General features: G+C 42.8%; 1 protein-coding gene across 24 annotated transcripts in view; it reads left to right on the top strand.

Moving 5' to 3' along the window:
* The window catches only part of PTK2 (protein tyrosine kinase 2), a 1447287-nt gene extending 1439906 nt beyond the window's left edge, over positions 1-7381 (top strand). For all 24 annotated transcript variants that reach the window (XM_029592091.1, XM_029592099.1, XM_029592089.1 and 21 more), the window contains one exon: positions 6645-7381. In XM_029592091.1, coding sequence (XP_029447951.1) covers positions 6645-6857 — 213 coding nt within the window. In that variant the 3' untranslated portion in view covers positions 6858-7381. The remainder of the gene's footprint in view (positions 1-6644) is intronic.
* The last annotated feature ends 14429 nt before the right edge of the window (positions 7382-21810 follow it).

Here is a 21810-nt window from a genome sequence, read left to right as displayed (position 1 = left end):
TATAAACAAAATTACAATGATTTACTAAAAATGTGACCCTTGGTTTCCAGCCAAGCTGAACAGGGTGAGCGGAGACATGACATATCAAATAATACAAGGATGAATCTATGCCTCTTATATGAATATTCTCTTGCTATTCTTTAGTTGCATGCTGTCCCCGAGACAGCAATAGCAAAACACGGTTCCGTGTTGAGGGACCGAACTTTGTTTTCCATCCTGTAGACAGCAACTCTTGCATTATAAGAATAAAGGCTTTGGCTGAATTTCTCTAAAGACCACTCACTAGACTTTACAGCACAACTCTTCCTTTTGGACACTTGGTTTCCATACATGCCCTTAAGCTGTGACTTCTGAGTTATATCTGCTCAGTTTTCTAATTAAAATTACTTTTCTTACATTTCAGTAAAAATGAATTGTGAACTTTTAAGCTTTGCTCTCTCTTGCTATGACAACATCAACTTTAGTAGAGGGGGGGATGTTGTTTGAGAATGTTGAAAGGGGGAGTTGATGCCCAAGATAAACTCATTTTTACTCTGCTATAAACTGAGGGGATAAAGAAGGGGTTCTAAACAGAAAGCTGCGTGCTGGAAGTCTTAGATCTGGATATATATGGAATGCAGGCATCTTATTACCACAAAGTGATTTCGGCAGTATATGGAAGCATTTGAGCAATAGTTTCCATACTGTTCTTGGGGTCCCAACGTCCAGCTGCATTTCAAGATATGCAAAATAAATTTTCCTAGCGTGTAGCAGATGGACTCAGGACCAATGGGTATAGTGTACTCCTGTTAGCAGTTGGAGACAGATCAGATTTCAATCTGACGTCAGCCCCTAGTACATATACCCCTGCAGGAAGTGCAGTATTTTCTGTCTCCATAGCAGTTAGGAACTATCTGCACGCTCTCACAGCGTTAGAACCAAAATCAAAGAAGAAAATCCAAATTTAAAGAAGAAACCTACCTGAAGTCGAGCCCCGCTCTCCTGCGGTGATACCTTCGGGTCCCTCCCGCAGTTGAGATTCCCGAGGTGATTTCTGTGGTCCATCGGAGATAAGCCTCGGTCCGGCGGCCGAATCGCGGCGAGGACCTAGCCCCCGATCCTCGGGTGCGGCTGAGAGGCAGTGGGTGCACCATCGAGCGCAGCGGAGAAGGTATTTGCCCTCTCCCCCCGCAGCCAGAGACCACCCGGGACAAAACCGGGAAGTGCCGAAGACAAGCTAAGGTAGAAATCTTCTGCTTAAATCCGGTCTCTGAGGATTGAGAAGGAGCACAGGTCACCGTCCGGGCCCAGTGCCACTGGGTTGATCGCCCTAGCAGGGCCAGGCCCCGGCTGTTTCCGAGGGTCTACCCACGTGGAGACCCTCCGAAGGAGGTCGCCATATTGCCCGCGTGCTCGCCATCGCCATCTTGGCCCTATTCCCCGTGCCGTTCGCCGGTCGAGAGCGCACAATTCGAGCTAGACGCACAAAGCACTTGTGCGCATAAACTTACACGCACATAAAACCTTGCGCACATAAGTTGCACACACAGAGCCAGGCGCATATCTATGGCTGAACGCAGAGCGGCATGCACAACTACACGCTCATCTTAAGCTTACCGGCGTGCATAAGAGTTTATGCGCTGACAGCCATGGCACCTCCAGAAACAGGGATAAAGGCTCAAGGCCTCTGCCCAGCATGCCACATCAGAGCCGCACAAAGCGAGGAGGCTGACGCCCTGTGCATGCAGTGTGAGGAGGCCCTGGGAGATCCAGTTCAGGGCCAGTCCCACCCAGGGCTGAGTTCTAGCTCCTCAGTGGGTACCCCGGACCTAGCCAGGGGGACCTCCCCACAGACGGGGACCCCCAAGGAACCAGCGCCCCTCAGCTTTGACCCAGCGTTGATCTCATGGGTGGTGTTCTTCAAGGGGATTCACGCCTTTGTTCAAATGCAAACTGAACCTCAGGCTGACCAGCCACATGCTCCACAGGAGGACCCTCATGCCCGAGGCCCTTCAAGACCTACGCACAGGTTTCCACTACCCAGAAGCCTCACCTATGGGGACTCTGACATCTCTGAGGAGAAAGCCAAACCCTTAGAAAAGAAGGGGAGCTCCCCCTGAGGACAGACCTTCACCGAACCATGAGACCCTTCTTCACAAAGTACGAGCTCCCAAACCTGGTCAACCAATGCCTGACGGAGCTCGCTATCCCGGGCCCAGGGACTTCGGGGGAACCTAAACCGAACCCCCTGCTGGAGGGTCTTCGACAGACTTCTCACCATTTCCCTCTGTTACAAGCAGCACAGCAGCTGATTGACCTGGAATGGAATGCTCCGGAGTCCACATTCAAAGAGGGACGAGCCTTGGCAGCCCTGTACCCCTAGACCCGGCAACCAAAGTCCTTCTTGCATGCCCAAGAGTTGATGCCATGGTCTGTGTGGTCTCCAAGAGCACCACCATCCCAGTGGAGGGAGGAGCTGCGCTCAAGGATGCACATGACCGGCGGCTGGAGTCCATCCTCAAACAGTCATTTGACGTTGCCGCTATGTCTCTACAAATTGCGGCCTGCTGCACCGTGGTGACATGTGCCTGCTTATCACAAACCAGGAACAACACCCCGGGAGAAAAATGGAACCAGCAGCATCATTCCTCGCGGACGCTGCCTCCGACCTAGTGCGCACTGCGGCCAAAGGAGTGTCCTCTGCGGTGGCGGCCAGGAGGCAACTCTGGCTCCAAAGCTGGTCGGCCGACGCATCTTCCAAGACGCGCCTCACGAGGATGCCCTTCAAAGGATCCCTTCTGTTCGGCAGTGAACTAGAAAAACTGGCCGACAAATGGGGCGAGTCCCCAGTGCCGCGCCTACCAGAGGATAAGACAAAGAGAAACCAGCGACCCTTCCCCAGGTCCTCCAGGGGCAGAAGTTCACAGCGATTCAATCCTTACAGGAGCAACTATCAAGCCCTACGGGCAGGAACCAGTCCTTTCGGACCAAGCACAACAAGAGAGTAACCAGCTCAGGCACAGGCCCCAGCCGCACCCCACAATGAGATTCAGCCGACCCATCCAAGGGAAGAAGCCATAGGGGGAAGACTAACCCTATTCTACCGCAGATGGGTCGAGATAACTTAGGACAAGTGGGTCCTAGCCATCATTCGGGAGGGGTACTACCTAGATTTTCTACGAATCCCTCTGGACAAGTTCGTGGAGTCCCCCTGCCACGACCTCTCCAAGAGGGTGGCAGTGGAAGCTACACTGTCCAGGCTACTGGCCCTCGAGGCCATAACCCCAGTGCCTCCACAAGAGATAAATACTGGGCATTATTCCATTTATTTTATCGTCCCCAAGAAAGAGGGAACATTCAGGCCCATCCTGGACCTCAAATCGGTCAACCGCCACCTGAGGATTCCCCGCTTCCGCATGGAAACCCTACGATCCGTAATAAGGGCGATACAACCGGGAGAGTTTCTCACATCCCTGGATCTTTCGGAGGCCTACCTACACATCCCAATTCATCAGGAACACCAGCGTTACCTACGCTTCAAAGTCCTGAACCGTCACTACCAGTTCCAGGCACTACCCTTCGGGTTAGCCACAGCACCCCGGACGTTCACCAAGGTAATAGTAGTGGTGGCGGCAACACTGAGGAAGGAAGGAATCCTCATTCACCCTTACCTGGACGACTGGCTGATCAGGGCAAAGTCACAGGAGGAAAGCCGCCAAGCAACCAGCAGAGTCATAACCCTACTGGAGAGCCTAGGATGGGTGGTCAACACACACAAAATCTCCCTACAGCCCTCACAGTCGCTGGAATACCTAGGAGTCCGATTCGACACCAAAGAGGACAAGGTCAGCCTGACCCCCACAAGGAGATCAAAATTGTGGAACCGGCTGCAAACCTTGCTGAACGATCCTCATCCCACAGTATGGGATTACCTGCAAGTCCTCGGGCTGATGGCATCCACCCTGGAAGTTGTGCCATGGGCACGAGCCCACATGAGGCCCCTGCAGCGCTCCCTCCTATCACGGTGGAGCCCACGGTCCCAGAACTACATCGTACATCTATTAATCCTGGGCAGAGTTAGGACCCAACTACGGTGGTGGCTGCAGGCCAGCCACATGAGCTGGGGATCAAGACTATCCTCCACAACCTGGACCCTACTCACCACAGATGCCAGTCTAAGAGGATGAGGAGCACACTGCGAGGAGTTAACCGCCCAAAGGCAGTGGAACGCAGAAGAGGCGGGATGGAACATCAACCGCCTAGAAGCATGGGCAGTCAGACTAGCCTGTCTGCGGTTCGCTCACAGACTCCGAAACAAAGCGGTCAGAGTAATGTCGGATAACGCCACGACAGTGGCCTACATCAACCAGCAGGGGGGAACCAGGAGCCAACAGGTGTCCCTAGAAGTAGATCCCCTGATGGCGTGGGCGGAAGCAAAACTCCAGGAGATCTCCGCCGTCCACATCATCGGGAAAGACAATATCACGGCAGACTTCCTCAGCAGGGAAAATCTAGACCCAGGCGAATGGAGGCTGTCGTCCGCAGCCTTCCAAATGATAGTGAATCGGTGAGGGACACAGGACATGGACCTTCTGGCAAACAGATCCAACGCCCAAGTATCCAGATACTTCAGCCGCAGGCGGGAATCACAGTCCCAAGGGATTGATGCCCTGGTACAGACCTGGCCACCGGGGTCTCTACTATACGCCTTCCCGCCGTGGCCCCTATTGGGCGTGATCATTCACAAGATACAGCTACACAAAGGACTAGTTCTTCTGGTGGCTCTGGATTGGCCAAGAAGACCCTGGTATGCAGACATGAGAAGACTGCTGGCAGGGAACCCTCTACCCCTGCCACCACACAGGGACCTGCTACAACAAGGTCCGATCCTCCACGAGGACCCAGCTCAATTCTCTCTTACAGTCTGGCCATTGAGAGGGCCCGCCTGAGAAAGAGCGGATACTCGGGGGCGGTAATCGACACTCTCCTCCAAGCACGCAAGTTCTCCACATCGTTAACGTACATAAGGATCTGGAGAGTATTTGAGGCCTGGTGCGAAGACCACAACATCAAGCCACACTCATTTAAAGTTCCCGTGATCCTGGAATTCTTACAGAATGGACTACAGAAGGGCCTGTCCCTCAACTCCATCAAGGTACAAGTGGCCGCATTGTCATGCTACGGCTCCAAGAGCGAGGGCGACAGTATAGCTTCTCACCCGGACGTGTCACGCTTCCTGAAAGGAGTCAAACACATTCGCCCACCACTAAAGTGGCCGGTACCTCTGTGGAATATCAATCTCGTCCTGGACTTCCTAGCGGGAATCGCCTTCAGACCCCTCCGAAGCCTGTCCCTCCGCCTGTTAACCTTAAAGACTGTGTTCTTGCTGGCAGTGTGTTCAGCCCGCCGCATCTCGGAACTACAAGCACTGTCCTGCCATGAGCCATTCCTCAGGCTCACCCCGGGGTCCATCCAACTACGCACGGTTCCCTCCTTCCTCCCCAAAGTGGTCTCACACTTCCACCTCAACCAGACCATCTCGCTACCAACGACGGATGGCTTGAAGAATTCGGAAGAAGCCCGTAGTCTACGTCACCTCAACATCGGCAGACTCCTATCCAGATACCTGGAAATGTCGGAACCCGTACGAAGAACAGACCACCTTTTCGTCCTTCACAGCGGAAAGAGACAAGGGGAAGCGGCCTCGCGGGCAACCATCGCCCGCTGGATCAAGGAAGTCATCAAGGCAGCCTACGTAGAAGCTGGCAAGCCACCACCTCTACAGGTCAAGGCCCATTCTACCAGAGCCCAGACAGTATCCTGGGCAGAAACTAGAATGCTGTCACCTGCCGAGATCTGCAGGGCGGCTACATGGTCCTCCATATATACTTTCTCCAGATTCTACCGTCTGGACGCTCAGGCTCGGGAGGACACGGCATTTGCGAGGGCAATACTAAGTGAGTCACGGGCAGCCTCCCACCCGGTTCGGAAGTAGCTTTTATACATCCCATTGGTCCTGAGTCCATCTGCTACACGCTAGGAAATGGAGAAATTACTTACCTGATAATTTCGTTTTCCTTAGTGTAGACAGATGGACTCAGCATCCCACCCTTGGCTACCGTTACGCATGGTCTTTCAAATAATTTAAGGGTAAGCCATGTTTTCATTTACCTAGGGCATCCACCCTGCCAGGTGTCTACGCTTTCCAGTTGAGTACACTGGCGGTCTCCAGCTATAGTCAATCAACCAGTTCAAGTTAATCAAGTTTGAACATTTAACCAAGTTATGAAGTTATTCAAGTTAACCAAATTATGAAGTTAATCAATCAGTCAGTCACACATATATCCACAATGCTTTTCGAGGAGAATACTGAAGAGCTGCACTTCCTGCAGGTGTATATGTACTAGGGGCTGATGTCAGATTGAAATCTGATCCATCTCCAACTGCTAACAGGAGTACACTATACCCATAGGTCCTGAGTCCATCTGTCTACACTAAGGAAAACGAAATTATCAGGTAAGTAATTTCTCCAATGTATGAGGTAAATTTGCTTACTTATCCTGACAAGCAGACTGACTTTGGGGGTCCTGAGGACAGGTTTGAGAATCACTGCATTTGAGTAACCCCATTCCAGCTTTCGCTCATATTTCTTCTGTTTCTTTCAGATTGAGATGGCACAGAAGCTGTTGAACTCTGACTTGGCTGAGCTGATCAACAAGATGAAACTGGCACAGCAGTATGTCATGACCAGCCTCCAACAAGAATACAAAAAACAGATGCTTACAGCTGCTCATGCTTTGGCTGTAGATGCCAAAAACTTATTGGACGTAATTGACCAAGCCAGATTGAAAATGATCAGCCAGCCCAGAGCACATTAAACTTTTAGGACAGAGTTGCACTTGTGATTCTGTTAAGAATGTGTTCTTAAGGATGTTATCTAGCCTTCTACCAGCAGCAAGGATTAACCCTTTGAAGTCTTGGATTTCTTGGGATTCCTATTTGATGAGTCCTGACCGGAAACTGTTGATATCTCCCATTCACAATTTGTTTTTTATCAATAAACTGTGAGCAGTCTTCTGAATCTGGTGCTGTCAGAAAGTGAAGATTGAGCAGAAACTCTTAAGGAAGGATTTTGGGACTATAGGATAATTCAGTTTTCAGAAAAATAAAGGACACATGAGCCAAAATCATGAAAAAATCAAAATGATAGAACCAGAACTGTCCAAGTTGCAGATGGAGAAAGATACTGTGGTATAAAGAATTCTGGGAAACCTAATGGCTGAGAGTTCTTACCCACATAACTGTCCTGACTGGAAATTTTTTTATTACTACTACAACACTTAAGTCATAATAATGCTAATCACGATTTACAGAAAAGAGAAAATAAAAAATTATATTTTCAGGTCTTGAGTCATTTAAAAACTAACACTAAGGTATTTTTTTTCATCTTTTTGCCTTTGCTTGCTCATTTCGATGTGTGAAGCATTTGCTTGAATATCAGCTGTAGCACACGACTGAAAATTCATGTATGTCTTCTTTCTTCTCCCTAACGACATGCCAGTTTCTTTGTAGCAACGTTACCTGTTGGAAGCAGAAATACTACTTTGTTCTGGAGGAATTCAGGGCTACATTCAGACCAGAAGGTCTGGAGCCAAACATATTTCCCATTTTTATATAAATTATAAACAAAGATTAAAGCCATGTTGGATATTTTACAATGTCAATCACTATCTCAATGCCATAGCTACTAACCCATGTTTGTCTGGCTCATCTGGGAGTTATTGCTGAATGTGGTTTTTTTTTCTTTTCTTTTGCTTTGTTTTCCAGTTATATCATATGTTTAATTTTTAAAAAGCACTCCCTTTTGTTTGTTGGGGGATATAAATTATTCTCAGGAAGAATATAATGAACTGTACAGTTACTTTGACCTAATTAAAAAGGTGTTACCAGTGAAATAATGTGGTTTAATATTTTTGTTTTAGAATTCTACCTGGATATTGACCTTACATGTCAAATCTTAGAGTAGTTTATACATATATTGTATAATTTACTGTTCCTTGTTTAAGGGAAAGGGTTTATTTTTAACAAGATACAGACAATTCATTTTAGCAGACAAATAGAAACCATATTTTTAGCTAAACAAATCAATTGCCAGCAATTGGAAGAATTATTGCTTTCTTTTTCTAAAGATTTTCTTTTATAGTCTTCCCAGAAATATCTTTAAAACAGGATTTTCTGATTGTTATATGGGCACATTGTTTCAGTCTATTTGACTTTTCTTTTTGAATATTATGGCTTTTATCTTGTCATTACTCTTTTATGCAGAAAGGTTGAAGCCATACTCATGACTGTTAAGTCATGGACTTCAAGATTTCCAGCCTGGAAATAAAATGAGAAAAAAAAAGAATGATTTGCTGTAGGGCAGTATACACTATCCAGTTTCCATTCTTTCTTTTTCAGCAATTGTCAGTATCATGATTTGTGAGAGGAAAGCTACTATAGAGCTTTTATACTGCTGTATAGAGTTTTATTTGTATAAATGTGTAGGGAAAACATATAGCGGCTTAGCTTCAGGAATGCTTTACAACATAAAATTGTAGGGGGACGTAGGCGGAGTTTGTGGTGGGCATGTGCTTGGGGGAATGAGGGAGTATGGATGGGATTCTGGTGGAATATGGGTGGGTGTGAAGAGGTACGGGGCTGTATGTAGTGGGGAATATCTGGGGGGGAAGGGGTTGTGTGTGTATGGGAGTTGTGGGGTGTGTTTTTGGAGGTCATGGCTTTCTGTGTTTAGGTAGCAGAAGTGATTGTGAGGGAATATGCAGATGGCAGTTGTGTGTAAGTTGGATGTGTGTATATAATAGGAGGTGTATGTGGATGTGTGGAGATCAGGAGTCGTAAACTTTTTTTCTACCAGGGCTACATTACAGACTCTCATATGCAACAGAGACCAGGATCTCCTTGGAATATACCAAAAATACAAAAATCACCACTGATAAAGGTGTATAATCTCAGTATCCCACACAATATCCAACACCTTCAAAATCTTATAAACAATATCCAACACCTTCAAAATCTTATAAACAATGACAGAAGCGTGTAGATTTTGAAGGTGTTGGATATTGTGCAGGATCTCCTTGGAGCACCTCAATAAATTAACGACAAGAGGTACAGGTTCTTATGGCCTGGATTGGCCACTGTAGGAAACAGGATGCTGGGCTTGATGGACCCTTGGTCTGACCCAGTATGGCATGTTCTTATGTTCTTCTTAAAACAGCAACCACTGAGAGAATTATAAAGCTTTTTATCCATAACCAGCAATATTGTAAGAAAACAGCACCAACAGTGACATCTATACCCCAAATCAGCAGGTACAGTGGCAAGAATAACCCAAGGCATAGCGAGAGGAACAAAGCAGCAACAAAAGAGAGGTTTTCAGCCATAAACAATTTTAGAAAAGCATGAGTGCAAATGCATTGCTCACCTAGTCACTCTTAAAAAAGAGTGCCCCAGTACTATAACATAGTAAATGATGGTCCATCCAGTATGCCCAGCAAGTTGCTTTTGGTAGTCATTGCCTATCCATGCAGCTTACCCCCATGCCTTCTGTTAATAGTAACTGCCACTCCGTGCAGCATATCCCCATACCTATTGTTAAGGCTAGTAATTGCCACTCCTTGCAGGCTACCCCCAGGCTACTATTAAGAGTAGTAACTTCTTCTCTGTGCAGGTTACCCTTCATGTCTTCTGTTAACGATGATAGTGAGTGTCACTCCATGCAAGTTACCTCTTGTCTTCTGTTAAGGTTGTAGTAACTGCCATTCTGTGCAGGCTACCCCCATTCAAAAGTGTTACACCTAAAGTTAGCTTAGGTTACCCCAGTTTTTTTCATTTTCATCTTCTAGCCTGTAGAGCTCCACAGTGTTTATCCCATGCCTCTTTGAATTCCATCACCGTTCTCATCTTCACCACCTCTTCCAGAAGAGCATGCTGTGCATCCACCACAGTCTCTGTAAATAAATATTTCCTGATGATGGTTCTGAGTAGTCCTGCCAGCAATTTCATATCATGACCCCTAAGTTCTGCAGTTACCTTTCCAGTGAAAAAGGTTTCATATTTGTGCATCATTAATACCTTTCAAGTATTTGAAGGTCTGTATCATATCTCCCCTGCACCTCCTCTCCTCCAGGATATACATATTAGGTCTTCAGTCTCATCTTTTCATGCAGACCCCACCCCTTTTTGGTTGCCTTTCTCTGGACTGCCTCTTTCCTGTTCTTATTCTTTTTGAGATAATGTCTCCAGAATAGAACATAGTATTCCAGGTCAGGTCTCACCAAAGACTTGTACAAGGGCTTTATCACCTCCTTTTTCCTGCTGGTTACTCCTCTTTCTTTGCAGCCCAGAATCCCTCTGGCATTTGTCACGTCTTGTCACATTGTTTTGTTGCCTTCATATTGCCACACACTATCACCCCAAGGTCCCTCTCCCAGTTCATGTACATAAGTGTTTCACCTCCCTATCTTATACAATTCTTTTGTATTACAGCACCCCAAATACATGACTCTGCATTTCTTGGCATTGAAAACCAGCTATATTGTACAAATTGCCTCTAGATCACCCCTATAAATATAACACAAATACCAAAAAAAGAGGGAATTTTAGAGCTTAATGATAAACTTTGTTGTCCGGTATGTTGAGGCACAAGCCACACCTTTGGCTACAACCAAAATTCAAGCATTGTACCATATTGCTATGTTCAATTAAGTCCAACAGGATAAACATCCAGCATAAGACTAATTGTACAATCAAATCTTTATGGGTAGAAATCCCTTGTGTGTTGGGGAAGACTGTAGTGATAGGAGTATACTATCGTCCACCTGGTCAAGATGGTGAGACGGATAGTGAAATGCTAAGAGAAATTAGGGAAGCTAGCCAAATTGGTAGTGCAGTAATAATGGGAGATTTCAATTACCAAATCAATAGAGTCGAAAAGTTGCCCAAGCAAGGAAATACAATAAAAGCTTTTTTAAATATATCCGAAGCAGAAAGCCTGTGAGGGAGTCAGTTGGACTGTTAGATGATCGAGGGGTTAAAGGGGCACTTAGAGAAGATAATAAGGCCATCGTGGAAAGATTAAATGATTTCTTTACTTCGGTGTTTACTGAAGAGGATGTTGGGGAGGTACCTGTACTGGAGAAGGTTTTCATGGGTAATGATTCAGATGGACTGAACCAAATCACGGTGAACCTAGAAGATGTGATAGGCCTGATTGACAAACTGAAGAGTAGTAAATCACCTGGTCCGGATGGTATACACCCCAGAGTTCTGGTTCTGAAGGAACTCAGAAATGAAATTTCAGATCTATTAGTAAAAATTTGTAACCTATCATTAAAATCATCCTTTGTACCTGAAGCCTGGAGAGTGGCTTATATAAGCCCAGTGTTTAAAAAAGGCTCCAGGGGCAATCCGGGAAACTACAGACCAGTTAGCCTGACTTCAGTGCCAGGAAAAATAGTGGAAAGTGTTCTAAATATCAAAATCACAGAACATATGGAAAGACATGGTTTAATGGAACAAAGTCAGCATGGCTTTACCCAAGGCAAGTCATTTTTTTGAAGGAGTTAATAAACATGTGGATAAAGGTGAACCTGTAGATGTAGTGTACTTGGATTTTCAGAAGGCATTTGACAAAGTTCCTCAAGAGAGGCTTCTAGGAAAAGTAAAAAGTCATGGGATAGGTGTTGATATCTTTTTGTGGATTACAAACTGGCTAAAAGACAGGAAACAGAGAATAGGATTACATGGACAATTTTCTCAGTGGAAGAGAGTGGGCAATGGAATGCCTCAGGAATGTGTATTGGGACCCGTGCTTTTCAATATATTTATAAATGATTTGGAAAGGAATACAACGAGTGAAATAATCAAATTTGCAGATGATACAAAATTTTTCAAAGTAGTTAAATCACAAGCAGATTATAATAAATTACAGGAAGAACTTGTGAGACTGGAAAATTGGGCATCCAAATGGTAGATGAAATTTAATGTGGATAAGTGCAAGGTGATGCATATAGGGAAAAATAGCCCAAGCTATAGTTACACAGTTAGGTTCCATATTAGGAGCTACCACCCAAGAAAGAGATCTAGGTGTCATAGTGGATAACACATTGAAATCATCGGTTCAGTGTGCTGCAGCAGTCAAAAAAGCAAACAGAATGTTGGTAATTATTAGAAAGGGAATGGTGAATAAAACAGAAAATGTTATAATGCCTCTGTATCGCTCCATGGTGAGACCACACCTTGAATACTGTTTACAATTCTGGTTGCCGCATCTCAAAAAAGATATAGTTGCGATGGAGAAGGTACAGAGAAGGATGACCAAAATGATAAGGAGGATGGAACAGCTCCCCTATGAGGAAAGACTAAAGAGGTTAAGACTGTTCAGCTCGGAGAAGAGGGGGGATATGATAGAGGTATTTAAAATCATGAGAGGTCTAGAACGGGTAAATGTAAATCGGTTATTTACTCTTTCGGGTAATAGATTAGGGGGCACTCCATGAAGTTAGCATGAGGCACATTTAAAACTATTCGGAGAAAGTTCTTTTTTACTCAAAGCACAATTGAACTCTGGAATTTGTTGCCAGGGGATGTGGTTAGTGCAATTGGTGTAGCTGGGTTTAAAAAGGGATTGGATAAGCTCTTGGAGGAGAAGACCATTACCTGCTATTAATTAAGTTGACTTAGAAAATGCTGTTACTAGCAACTGTAACATGAGATAGACTTAGTTTTTGGGTACTTGCCAGCTTCTTATGGCCTGGATTGGAGACAGGATGCTGGGCTTGATTGACCCTTGGTCTGACCCAGTATGACATGTTTTTATGTTCTTCTGTTAAGGGTAGTAACCCCCATGCCTTCTATTCAGTGTAGTAATTGCTGCTCTGTGCAGGTTTTCCCCATGCACCCTTTCTTCATTTCCAACCTCTAGGGATTAATAATGTTTATCCCATGCCCTTTTGAATTCATTTACTATTTTCTTCCTCACTACCTCTTCCAGGAGGCATTCTAAGCATCCATCACACTCTGTGAAGAAATATTTCCTCCATTAATTTTCCCATCACTAATTAGCCTTTAGTTATCAACCTCCTCTCTGCTGCCACCTTTGTGAAGTGGGACTACTACTGCTCTTCTCCAATCTTATAGCACCACTCTTGTTTCCAGGGATATATTGAACAGGTATATAAATGTTATAATAAATATTAAATAAGTCTTTCAGAGGTCTTGCCAACACATCTTTGGTTCTCGTAGTATCCTGGGATGTACCTCATCCAGCCCCATCAGCTTCTCACTAGCTACTGATCTTCCAATAAGAGTTCATTTTTTCAAAGGAACAAAGATAGGCTAATAAACACAAGAATGGACTATTGAAGGAAAAATATTAGATTCTGATGGTTTTACTTAAATCGCTACTCCTCAAGTTCATTAGCCCACATCAGATCCCCAGGCATTAGGTAAACACATCTCCTATACCAATGCCTTCAAAATAACTTCACCGGCTGCCACTGTACACACCAATTTCAGAAGAGGCCTGAAATGATGTGCTAATCCACACGACATCAGGTCATTGATGTCTGGTTCCAGTGTCTTGGCCAGACATTATGGAGGACAGCCATGAGGTAGGTGGGCTGCATTCAAAATGCTAACAGGCTGGATCTAGCCTATGGGCCTTAGTTTTCCCACTCCTGCTATAGATGTTGGGGTGTGCAGTGGGGGAAGGATGTGTGTATTCCATCCTGCATGCCCACTATGAACAGCTCCTTCAACATGCTCTCTTGATCCACCAAACAATCAGCATCCCTGTTTAATGCTTGAGTTAACTTTTCTTGCAATCCACATCCATAAGTTCTTAAACATTCTCCAAACTCTTGCTTTTGATTGTACAATTCTTGTAATCTCACACTTACACGAACTTTATCTCCATAGACAAATCTTGCAGAGTCCAAAGCTGTGCTCTCAGAGAAAACCTTACTGTTTCCCAAGCTTGTCCCATTTAATGATCTCCGGCAATCTCTTAACTGATCTTCAGAGATTCTTAGAACTTTTAAAGCTACTTCTGTCCTCTTTAATCAGTCTTCCACAGTAAGGTCACCAGGTTTACATAGCACTCCAGAAATTTGGCACTGTGAGCATGATATGGCTGTTCTAGAGGTGTCTCTAGTGCTTGGGTCTGCGATCTTATAGTTGGAATTCTTTTCTCCGAAGTCCCAATGAGATGGAAGAGTTGCAGGCATAGTTGACAGAACAAGAAACAGAACTGAGAGTCCTTCACTCTTTGTAAAACAGTACATGGAAGGGCCTCAGATAACAGCTATATATATTCCAAGAATTCCAGATTTCGCTGGAGTGCCTAGCAAACCTGGTGATCTTCCCGTAGAAGACTGGATAGAGAGAACAGAAGCAGCTTTAAAAGAGGTGCAATGGAAACCCAAGCATCAGAGACACCTCTAGAATGGCCCTATCCTGATCATAGTGCCAAATTTCTGGAGTGCTATATAAACCTTGTGATCTTACTGTAGAAGACTGGATAGAGAGAATAGAAGCAGCTTTAAAAGTTCTAAGAATCCGAATGGACACGCATCCCAAGCTTTTAAACCACAATGGGGTGTTCGTCAAGGTTGCCCTCTATCCCCCTTATTATATATTATGGCAATAGACCCCCTACTATGCATTATTTATAATGATATTTCTATCACGTGGGTCCCACGTTCAAGGTGGCAACTTTTGCTGACGATATCCTCATCTACTTAACATACCCCCAACAGTCATTACCCAAAGTTCTTGACTTTCAAAAATGGTATGGAACATTCTCCGGTCTAAAAATTAACGCAGAAAAGTCTGAAGCGTTAGAAATTTATGGAGACCTGCATAAGGTCCCAAAAAACACAAAGGTAGGCAATCTAGGAAAGCCGTTAGGAAATACAAAAAAATAGATGCCTTAGGTCTTTTTCAATTCCTTTATTAAAGTGGAGACATAAAAGATCAATGTAGCCCGACTCTGGCCGAGTTTCGCTGTTTATAACTGCTGCCTCAGGGGCTTTTATATACAATGATGGACTCTCGGTGTTAAAACAATTAATAGACTTAATCGTTAATTGTGTTTATATCTGTTGAATCCGCAACAATATTAAATCTTATCGCTTGTACAGTCAATCATATTCTTGTTAATGCGATATATTTAATAACTCCTGGATTCAACAATTACATAGCTAGCAAAATGTTTGTCAAGACAAGTGGGGATCCATATTCAGAAGTGGACTGCAAGGAGTATTGACCATTTCTGCTAGCTATGTAATTGTTTAATCCAGGAGTTATTAAATACATCGCATTAACAAGAATATGATTGACTGTACAAGCGATAAGATTTAATATTGTTGCGGATTCAACAGATATAAACGCAATTAACGATTAAGTCTATTAATTGTTTTAACACCGAGAGTCCATCATTGTATATAAAAGCCCCTGAGGCAGCCATTATAAACGGCGAAACTCGGCCAGAGTCAGGCTATTTATTTATTTTATTTAAAAGTATTTATATACCGTTTTTCAAAGTAAGGTTTTTTTGTCAAAACGGTTTACAAAGTAAAAATAAAAGATAATATTAAAATAAAATGGAATTAAAATAAAATTAAAAATACAAAAACTGGTATATACCTAAAAGGTAACAAAAAAATCTAATTAATAATGGAGCCGGGCCATAATTCATTTTATAATCATGGGGAAGAGAAGGGTAAGGGGGAATTTTGATCTTTTACATCTCCACTTTAATAAAGGAATTGAAAAAGACCTAAGGCATCTATTTTTTTGTATTTCCTGGAGACCTGCATAAGACATGGGGCTCGCACTTCCCCCTCAAATGGGCAAATAAACAAATTAAATACCTGGGAGTCTTCATCCCTTGTTCTATTTCCTCCATCTACGATATTAATGTTAAGCCCTTGCTACAAAAAATGGAAAACAGTTTTGCAAATTGGGTATCTCTTCCCCTGTCTTTAACAGGGAGAATTCATCTATTTAAGATGATGGAACTTCCTAAATGGTTATACCTCTTCCAGATGCTTCTGATTTTGCTAAAAGGCCGGGATCTATGTTCCATACATAAACTCTTGCGACAATTCTTGTGGCGAGGGAAAAAGTCAAGGCTGGCTTTGAGATATCTACAACTTAGACCAGCCAATGGCGGGCTGGCATGCCCAAATTTCCGGGATTACAATCTAGTACGTATGATGAGAGACATATCAGGGATTGGATACTGGGCACTGAATTTTTCTCTCCTTATACATTCATCCATAGTTGGTTAAATAATTACTCCTTATCGACCCTTCTACAACTCAGAGTCAGCTCCCGCAAGTTTGTAAGGGCTATTTAATTCTTTACTCTAGCAGACAAGCAGACAAGCTGTATCAAAATGGGAATTCCATTGGGTCCTACTCTTCTAATAGAATTATGTGATAACCCTCAATTTACTCCGGGTAGAGGGCAGTCAGTATTTCATACTTGGGCACAGAAAGGTTTGGTTCGAGTATCTCAACTATTCTCCCCCACATGCAACACGATGTACAGTTTTCACGAGCTCCAAAACCAGTTTCATATCACTAGGAAAGATTTTTATGCGTACCCTCAGGTGCGACATTATATCTTCCAATCACAGTGGTCCACACTGTCCTCTTGTCAGAGGTCATTCCTGGAAGTACTGTTTTGCTCCAGGCCAAAGACGAAATATTCCTGTTCAACCTTTTCTACAATGATGCACTCTCATTTGAATATTACCGCCTATGACGATGTTATACATAGGTGGTCCAGATACCCAGTTATATCCTTAACACCAACAAAAGTCAGACAATATCTTTTGCAAAGTGGTAAAGTTACGGAAAATGCCAATCTGAGAGAATTACACTTTAAATTTATCTGGCAGCTATACTGCACCAATACCGTAGCTTTTAAATTGGGAATTGCAACCTCTCCTCTTTGTCTGAAGTGTAGGGTTGAGGAGGGGCACTATTTACATTGTTTCTGGGATTGCAGTAAGATCAAAACATTCTGGCTGGATGTTCAACAACAATGTTCTCAGTTATGTACATGTACACTTCCTCTGGACCCAATGGTATGGTTGGTTGGTTCTCACAATGACAAATACTTTAATTTAACCCACCTGCAGAAACTTTTCATAGGCAAAGCTGGTTTAACAGCTAAACACATAATTGTCAACAACTGGATATCCAAGGACCCGCCAAGTATCATTCACTAGAATAGGAAACTTTTACAATTAGCTACGTTTGAACATATGACAGCCAGGTCATTAAGTGTCCAGAAACGGAAGCACACTATGGACTTATGGTCTACTTATCTTCAGAGTCAGCCTGCAAATTTAATCCAACATATTCCTTGACTGGACCCAGAAGGGAACCGGGATGGACAATGTTCTTAGCGATTTACTGTCTCAGTGGTTTTATTTGAATAATGTCACTGACAATGTAGTCTGTATGCACTGTTGCCTATAATGCCTTGTTGCCTTTATGTAATGCAAAGAGAGACTGAGACGATAGGAAATGATCGGAAAATAAGATCTGGATAGAGGGTGGACGGGAGGGGGGTGGAAACGGGGGGGAATTGGGGAGGAAAAGAAGATCCAAGCTACAAGATGCTAGACATTATTACTATATATTGGAGGTTGAATTTATCTTATTGTGCTGATATGATACCATTGATAAGTCTTTCTGTTACGGTTCAATGTGTTACAAATGCACCCTATTGGATATTGTTTGGATTTTCTCTAAAACTCAATAAAGATTTATAAAACAAAAAAAAAGTTCTAAGAATCCCTGAAAAAGATCAATTAGAGATTGTCAGAGATCATTTAGTGGGACAAGCTTGGCCTGCAGTAAGTTTTACACTGAGAGCTAAATAAATCACCTGTAAATGTGAGATTACAAGAATTTTTCAATCAAAAGCAAGAGTTTGGAGAATCCTTAAGAACTTATGGAAATGGATTGCATGAAAAGTTAACTTGAATATTAAACAGGGATGCTAATTAATTGGTGAATCCAGAGAGCATTTTGAAGGATCGGTTCATTGTAGACATGAGGGATGGAAGTTTAAGAAGAGAGATATGAAAAAGACTATGGATCAACCAACTCTGACTTTTCCTGAGTTATTACATGCTACTGAATTTTGGGCTGAGGAAGACAAAAGTTCTATACTCCATGAAGAGAAAAATGCCGCAAGTGATAATACTCACTCAAGGTCGAATTGAGGCCATGGTGAGATGGTCTAGTGCAGATGCCATTTCAGAGAAAGTGACTTAAACAAATCTCAACAAAAAGATAGAAGACATGGGTAAACAACAGGAAAAACTTGTGCAGCAGTTGGTGATGCTTAGCAAACAGTGAATCGGAGACATGGAAATTGCCTGGACAGAGTTATATAGGCCAGTTAGTCAGTCAGTAGCCACTAGCCTCTCTAGGGGAACTACAAGATATTGTAAACCACCTTAGAGAAATAGTAAAAAAAACATTAATATGTTATAAATGTCAAGAGCCAGGCCATGTAGCAAGACACTGCAAAAGTGAGAAGCCGATGCAAAATAGTCAATCAGTTACCAACAGCTTGCACTGATGTCTATAGAACATAAGGTATTAATTGATCCTGATGTTGGTACAGAGAGTATGCAAGAGCCATCTACCACTTTAAAAAAAAAATGTGACAGCAATCACTTCTGGAATAAGATTACAAGCTTCAGTAATCAGTATACCAGATAACAGAAATGCTTCAACCTTTGTTAAGAGTCCGTTATTGAATATATTAATCGGAGGGGTGAGAACCCGTTATTATTTACTTTCAGGTTTCAACATAACCACCATTATTGCTTCTTATTTTCAAAAACATTTTGAGTGTACTACACCCTTAGAAGATGCAATATGGATAAAACTTACAGCAGTGAACAGGATAAATTTGCCTGTTCTAGGCTGTATTGAAGCTTATATAACATGCTTAAGTCAAATGCTCCCATAAAAGTGTGCATTTATAATAAAGGATAAAAGCTGCCTGTGGAAACAGAATGTTCCAGGAATGAAAGTTCTACAATGTTTAGAAAGCTCTATCAAGAGTTAAGCACTGGCAAATAGCCCCACAAAGAAAAGTGAAATTTATAAGATGTGATCAAGTATCAAGCAACAAACTTCAGGGAAAGTGGGATTTGTAAAACTATCTGGTAATCAGAGCTTAACATTGCCTCTGCTTACTGTTCAGGGAAGATGCACCCATCTGCAGCAAATAGAAGCTGGGCCAATAGTAGTAACACAGTCAGAGTGTACTTCCCTACCATCAACAGTTTTGGTAGCTAACTTGTTAACAACACAAACACAGGGGAAAATGCCAATATGAATACTGTATACAATTCTGGTCGCCGCATCTCAAAAAAGATATAATTGCGATGGAGAAGGTACAGAGAAGGGCTACCAAAATGATAAGGGGAATGGAACAACTCCCCTATGAGGAAAGACTAAAGAGGTTAGGACTTTTCAGCTTGGAGAAGAGACGACTGAGGGGGGATATGATAGAGGTGTTTAAAATCATGAGAGGTCTAGAACGGGTAGATGTGAATCGGTTATTTACTCTTTCGGATAGTAGAAAGACTAGGGGGCACTCCATGAAGTTAGCATGGGGCACATTTAAAACTAATCGGAGAAAGTTCTTTTTTACTCAACGCACAATTAAACTCTGGAATTTGTTGCCAGAGAATGTGGTTCGTGCAGTTAGTATAGCTGTGTTTAAAAAAGGATTGGATAAGTTCTTGGAGGAGAAGTCCATTACCTGCTATTAAGTTCACTTAGAGAATAGCCACTGCCATTAGCAATGGTTACATGGAATAGACTTAGTTTTTGGGTACTTGCCAGGTTCTTATGGCCTGGATTGGCCACTGTTGGAAACAGGATGCTGGGCCTGATGGACCCTTGGTCTGACCCAGTATGGCATTTTCTTATGTTCTTATGAATGCTGGATCAAGAGCCATACATCTTCCACTGAGAATCAAAGGAACTGAAGTTAGCATTCCAGAGAAAATCTGGCCAATACTGGCTATTATATTTCAAAATTCAGATGCAAAATTCAAAATACAAAGATGTCAAGCCACAGTTACTGATCATGGGAATATTCAATCTAATTATGTAGAAATCCTATTGAAAGTTTCATGGGAAGACCTGACAACTAATCAAAGTCTTATACTTAAAGAACCAATGCATAAGCATCAAGCAGTATTCTCCAATGATGTAGACATTGGATATAAAGCTATTATACACCATATTATTAATACTGGTTCAGTATATAAAAACTGCAAATAAATAAAAATAAATAAAAAATTGCTCTTATCAAAGATATAGAAGAGTCTCGCCTGTTGTGTATGAGGAATTCAAACAGCATATGAAAAGTCTTTTGAAAGAAAGCAATAGCCTGTAGGCCTCACCAGCATTAATTATTAAGAAGACAGCAGCATCCAGTTCTGTTGTGATTACCATTAGTTAAATCAAGTCATTGTGAGAGATGCATATCCCTTACCTTGGAATGATGAATCATTAGATACACTTAGTCAAGCTGCTCTCTTCCCTTCAATGTATTTGACATCTGGCAATTTTCAGGTAGCTATGATATAGGAGCAAGGCCAGGTATAACATAAGAACATCCTCTACGATATAATTAGAGAGTGCCGACAATTTTCAAAGTGGATAAGAAGGTAACTCAGTAGCGTGACCTGAATACCAACCTCTATCCAAAATTATGCACTTTCAATGACGCTAAATCTTACTGCAACAAAATCTCATTTGTGAAAAGTGACCATCATACTAGGCATCATTAATGTAATTGTTATACTGCAGACTTTGCCTTATTTATAATCATCAGTCACTGATAGCAATAGATGAAATGTCCACTTCAAAAAAATTTTTTTTGTCTTTTTCAAATGCAAAAATAACTTTAAAAAGAACATGCCATACTAGGTCAGACCAAGGGTCCATCAAGCCCAGCATCCTGTTTCCAACAGTGGCCAATCCAGGCCATAAGAACCTGGCAAGTACCCAAAAACTAAGTCTATTCCATGTTACCGTTGCTAGTAATAGCAGTGTCTATTTTCTAAGTCAATTTAATTAATAGCAGGTAATGGACTTCTCCTCCAAGATCTTATCCAATCCTTTTTAAACACAGCTACACTAACTGCACTAATCACATCCTCTGGCAACAAATTCCAGAGTTTAATTGTGCGTTGAGTGAAAAAGAACTTTCTCCGATTAGTTTTAAATGTGCAACATGCTAACTTCATGGAGTGCCCCTAGTCTTTCTATTACCTGAAAGAGTAAATAACTGATTCACAACTACCTGTTCTCGACCTCTCATGATTTTAAACACCTCTATCATATCCCCCCTCAGCCTTCTCTCCTCCACGCTGAAAAGTCCTAACCTCTTTAGTCTTTCCTCATAGAGGAGCTGTTCCAGTCCTCTTATCATTTTGGTTGCCCTTCTCTGTACCTTCTCCATTGCAACTATATCTTTTTTGAGATGCAGCGACCAGAATTGTACACAGTATTCAAGGTGCGGTCTCACCATGGAGCGATAGAGGCATTATGACATTTTCCGTTTTATTCACCATTCCCTTTCTAATAATTCCTAACATTCTGTTTGCTTTTTGACTGCCGCAGCACACTGAACCGATGATTTCAATGTGTTATCCACTATGACGTCTAGATCTCTTTCTTGGGTGGTAGCATCTAGTATGGAACCTAACATTGT

The sequence above is a fragment of the Rhinatrema bivittatum genome, chromosome 2 (assembly GCF_901001135.1).
Source record: "Rhinatrema bivittatum chromosome 2, aRhiBiv1.1, whole genome shotgun sequence".
Taxonomy (NCBI): Eukaryota; Metazoa; Chordata; class Amphibia; order Gymnophiona; family Rhinatrematidae; genus Rhinatrema; species Rhinatrema bivittatum.
Note: the sequence above shows the minus strand (reverse complement) of the source record. Positions and strands in the feature narration are given on the sequence as shown.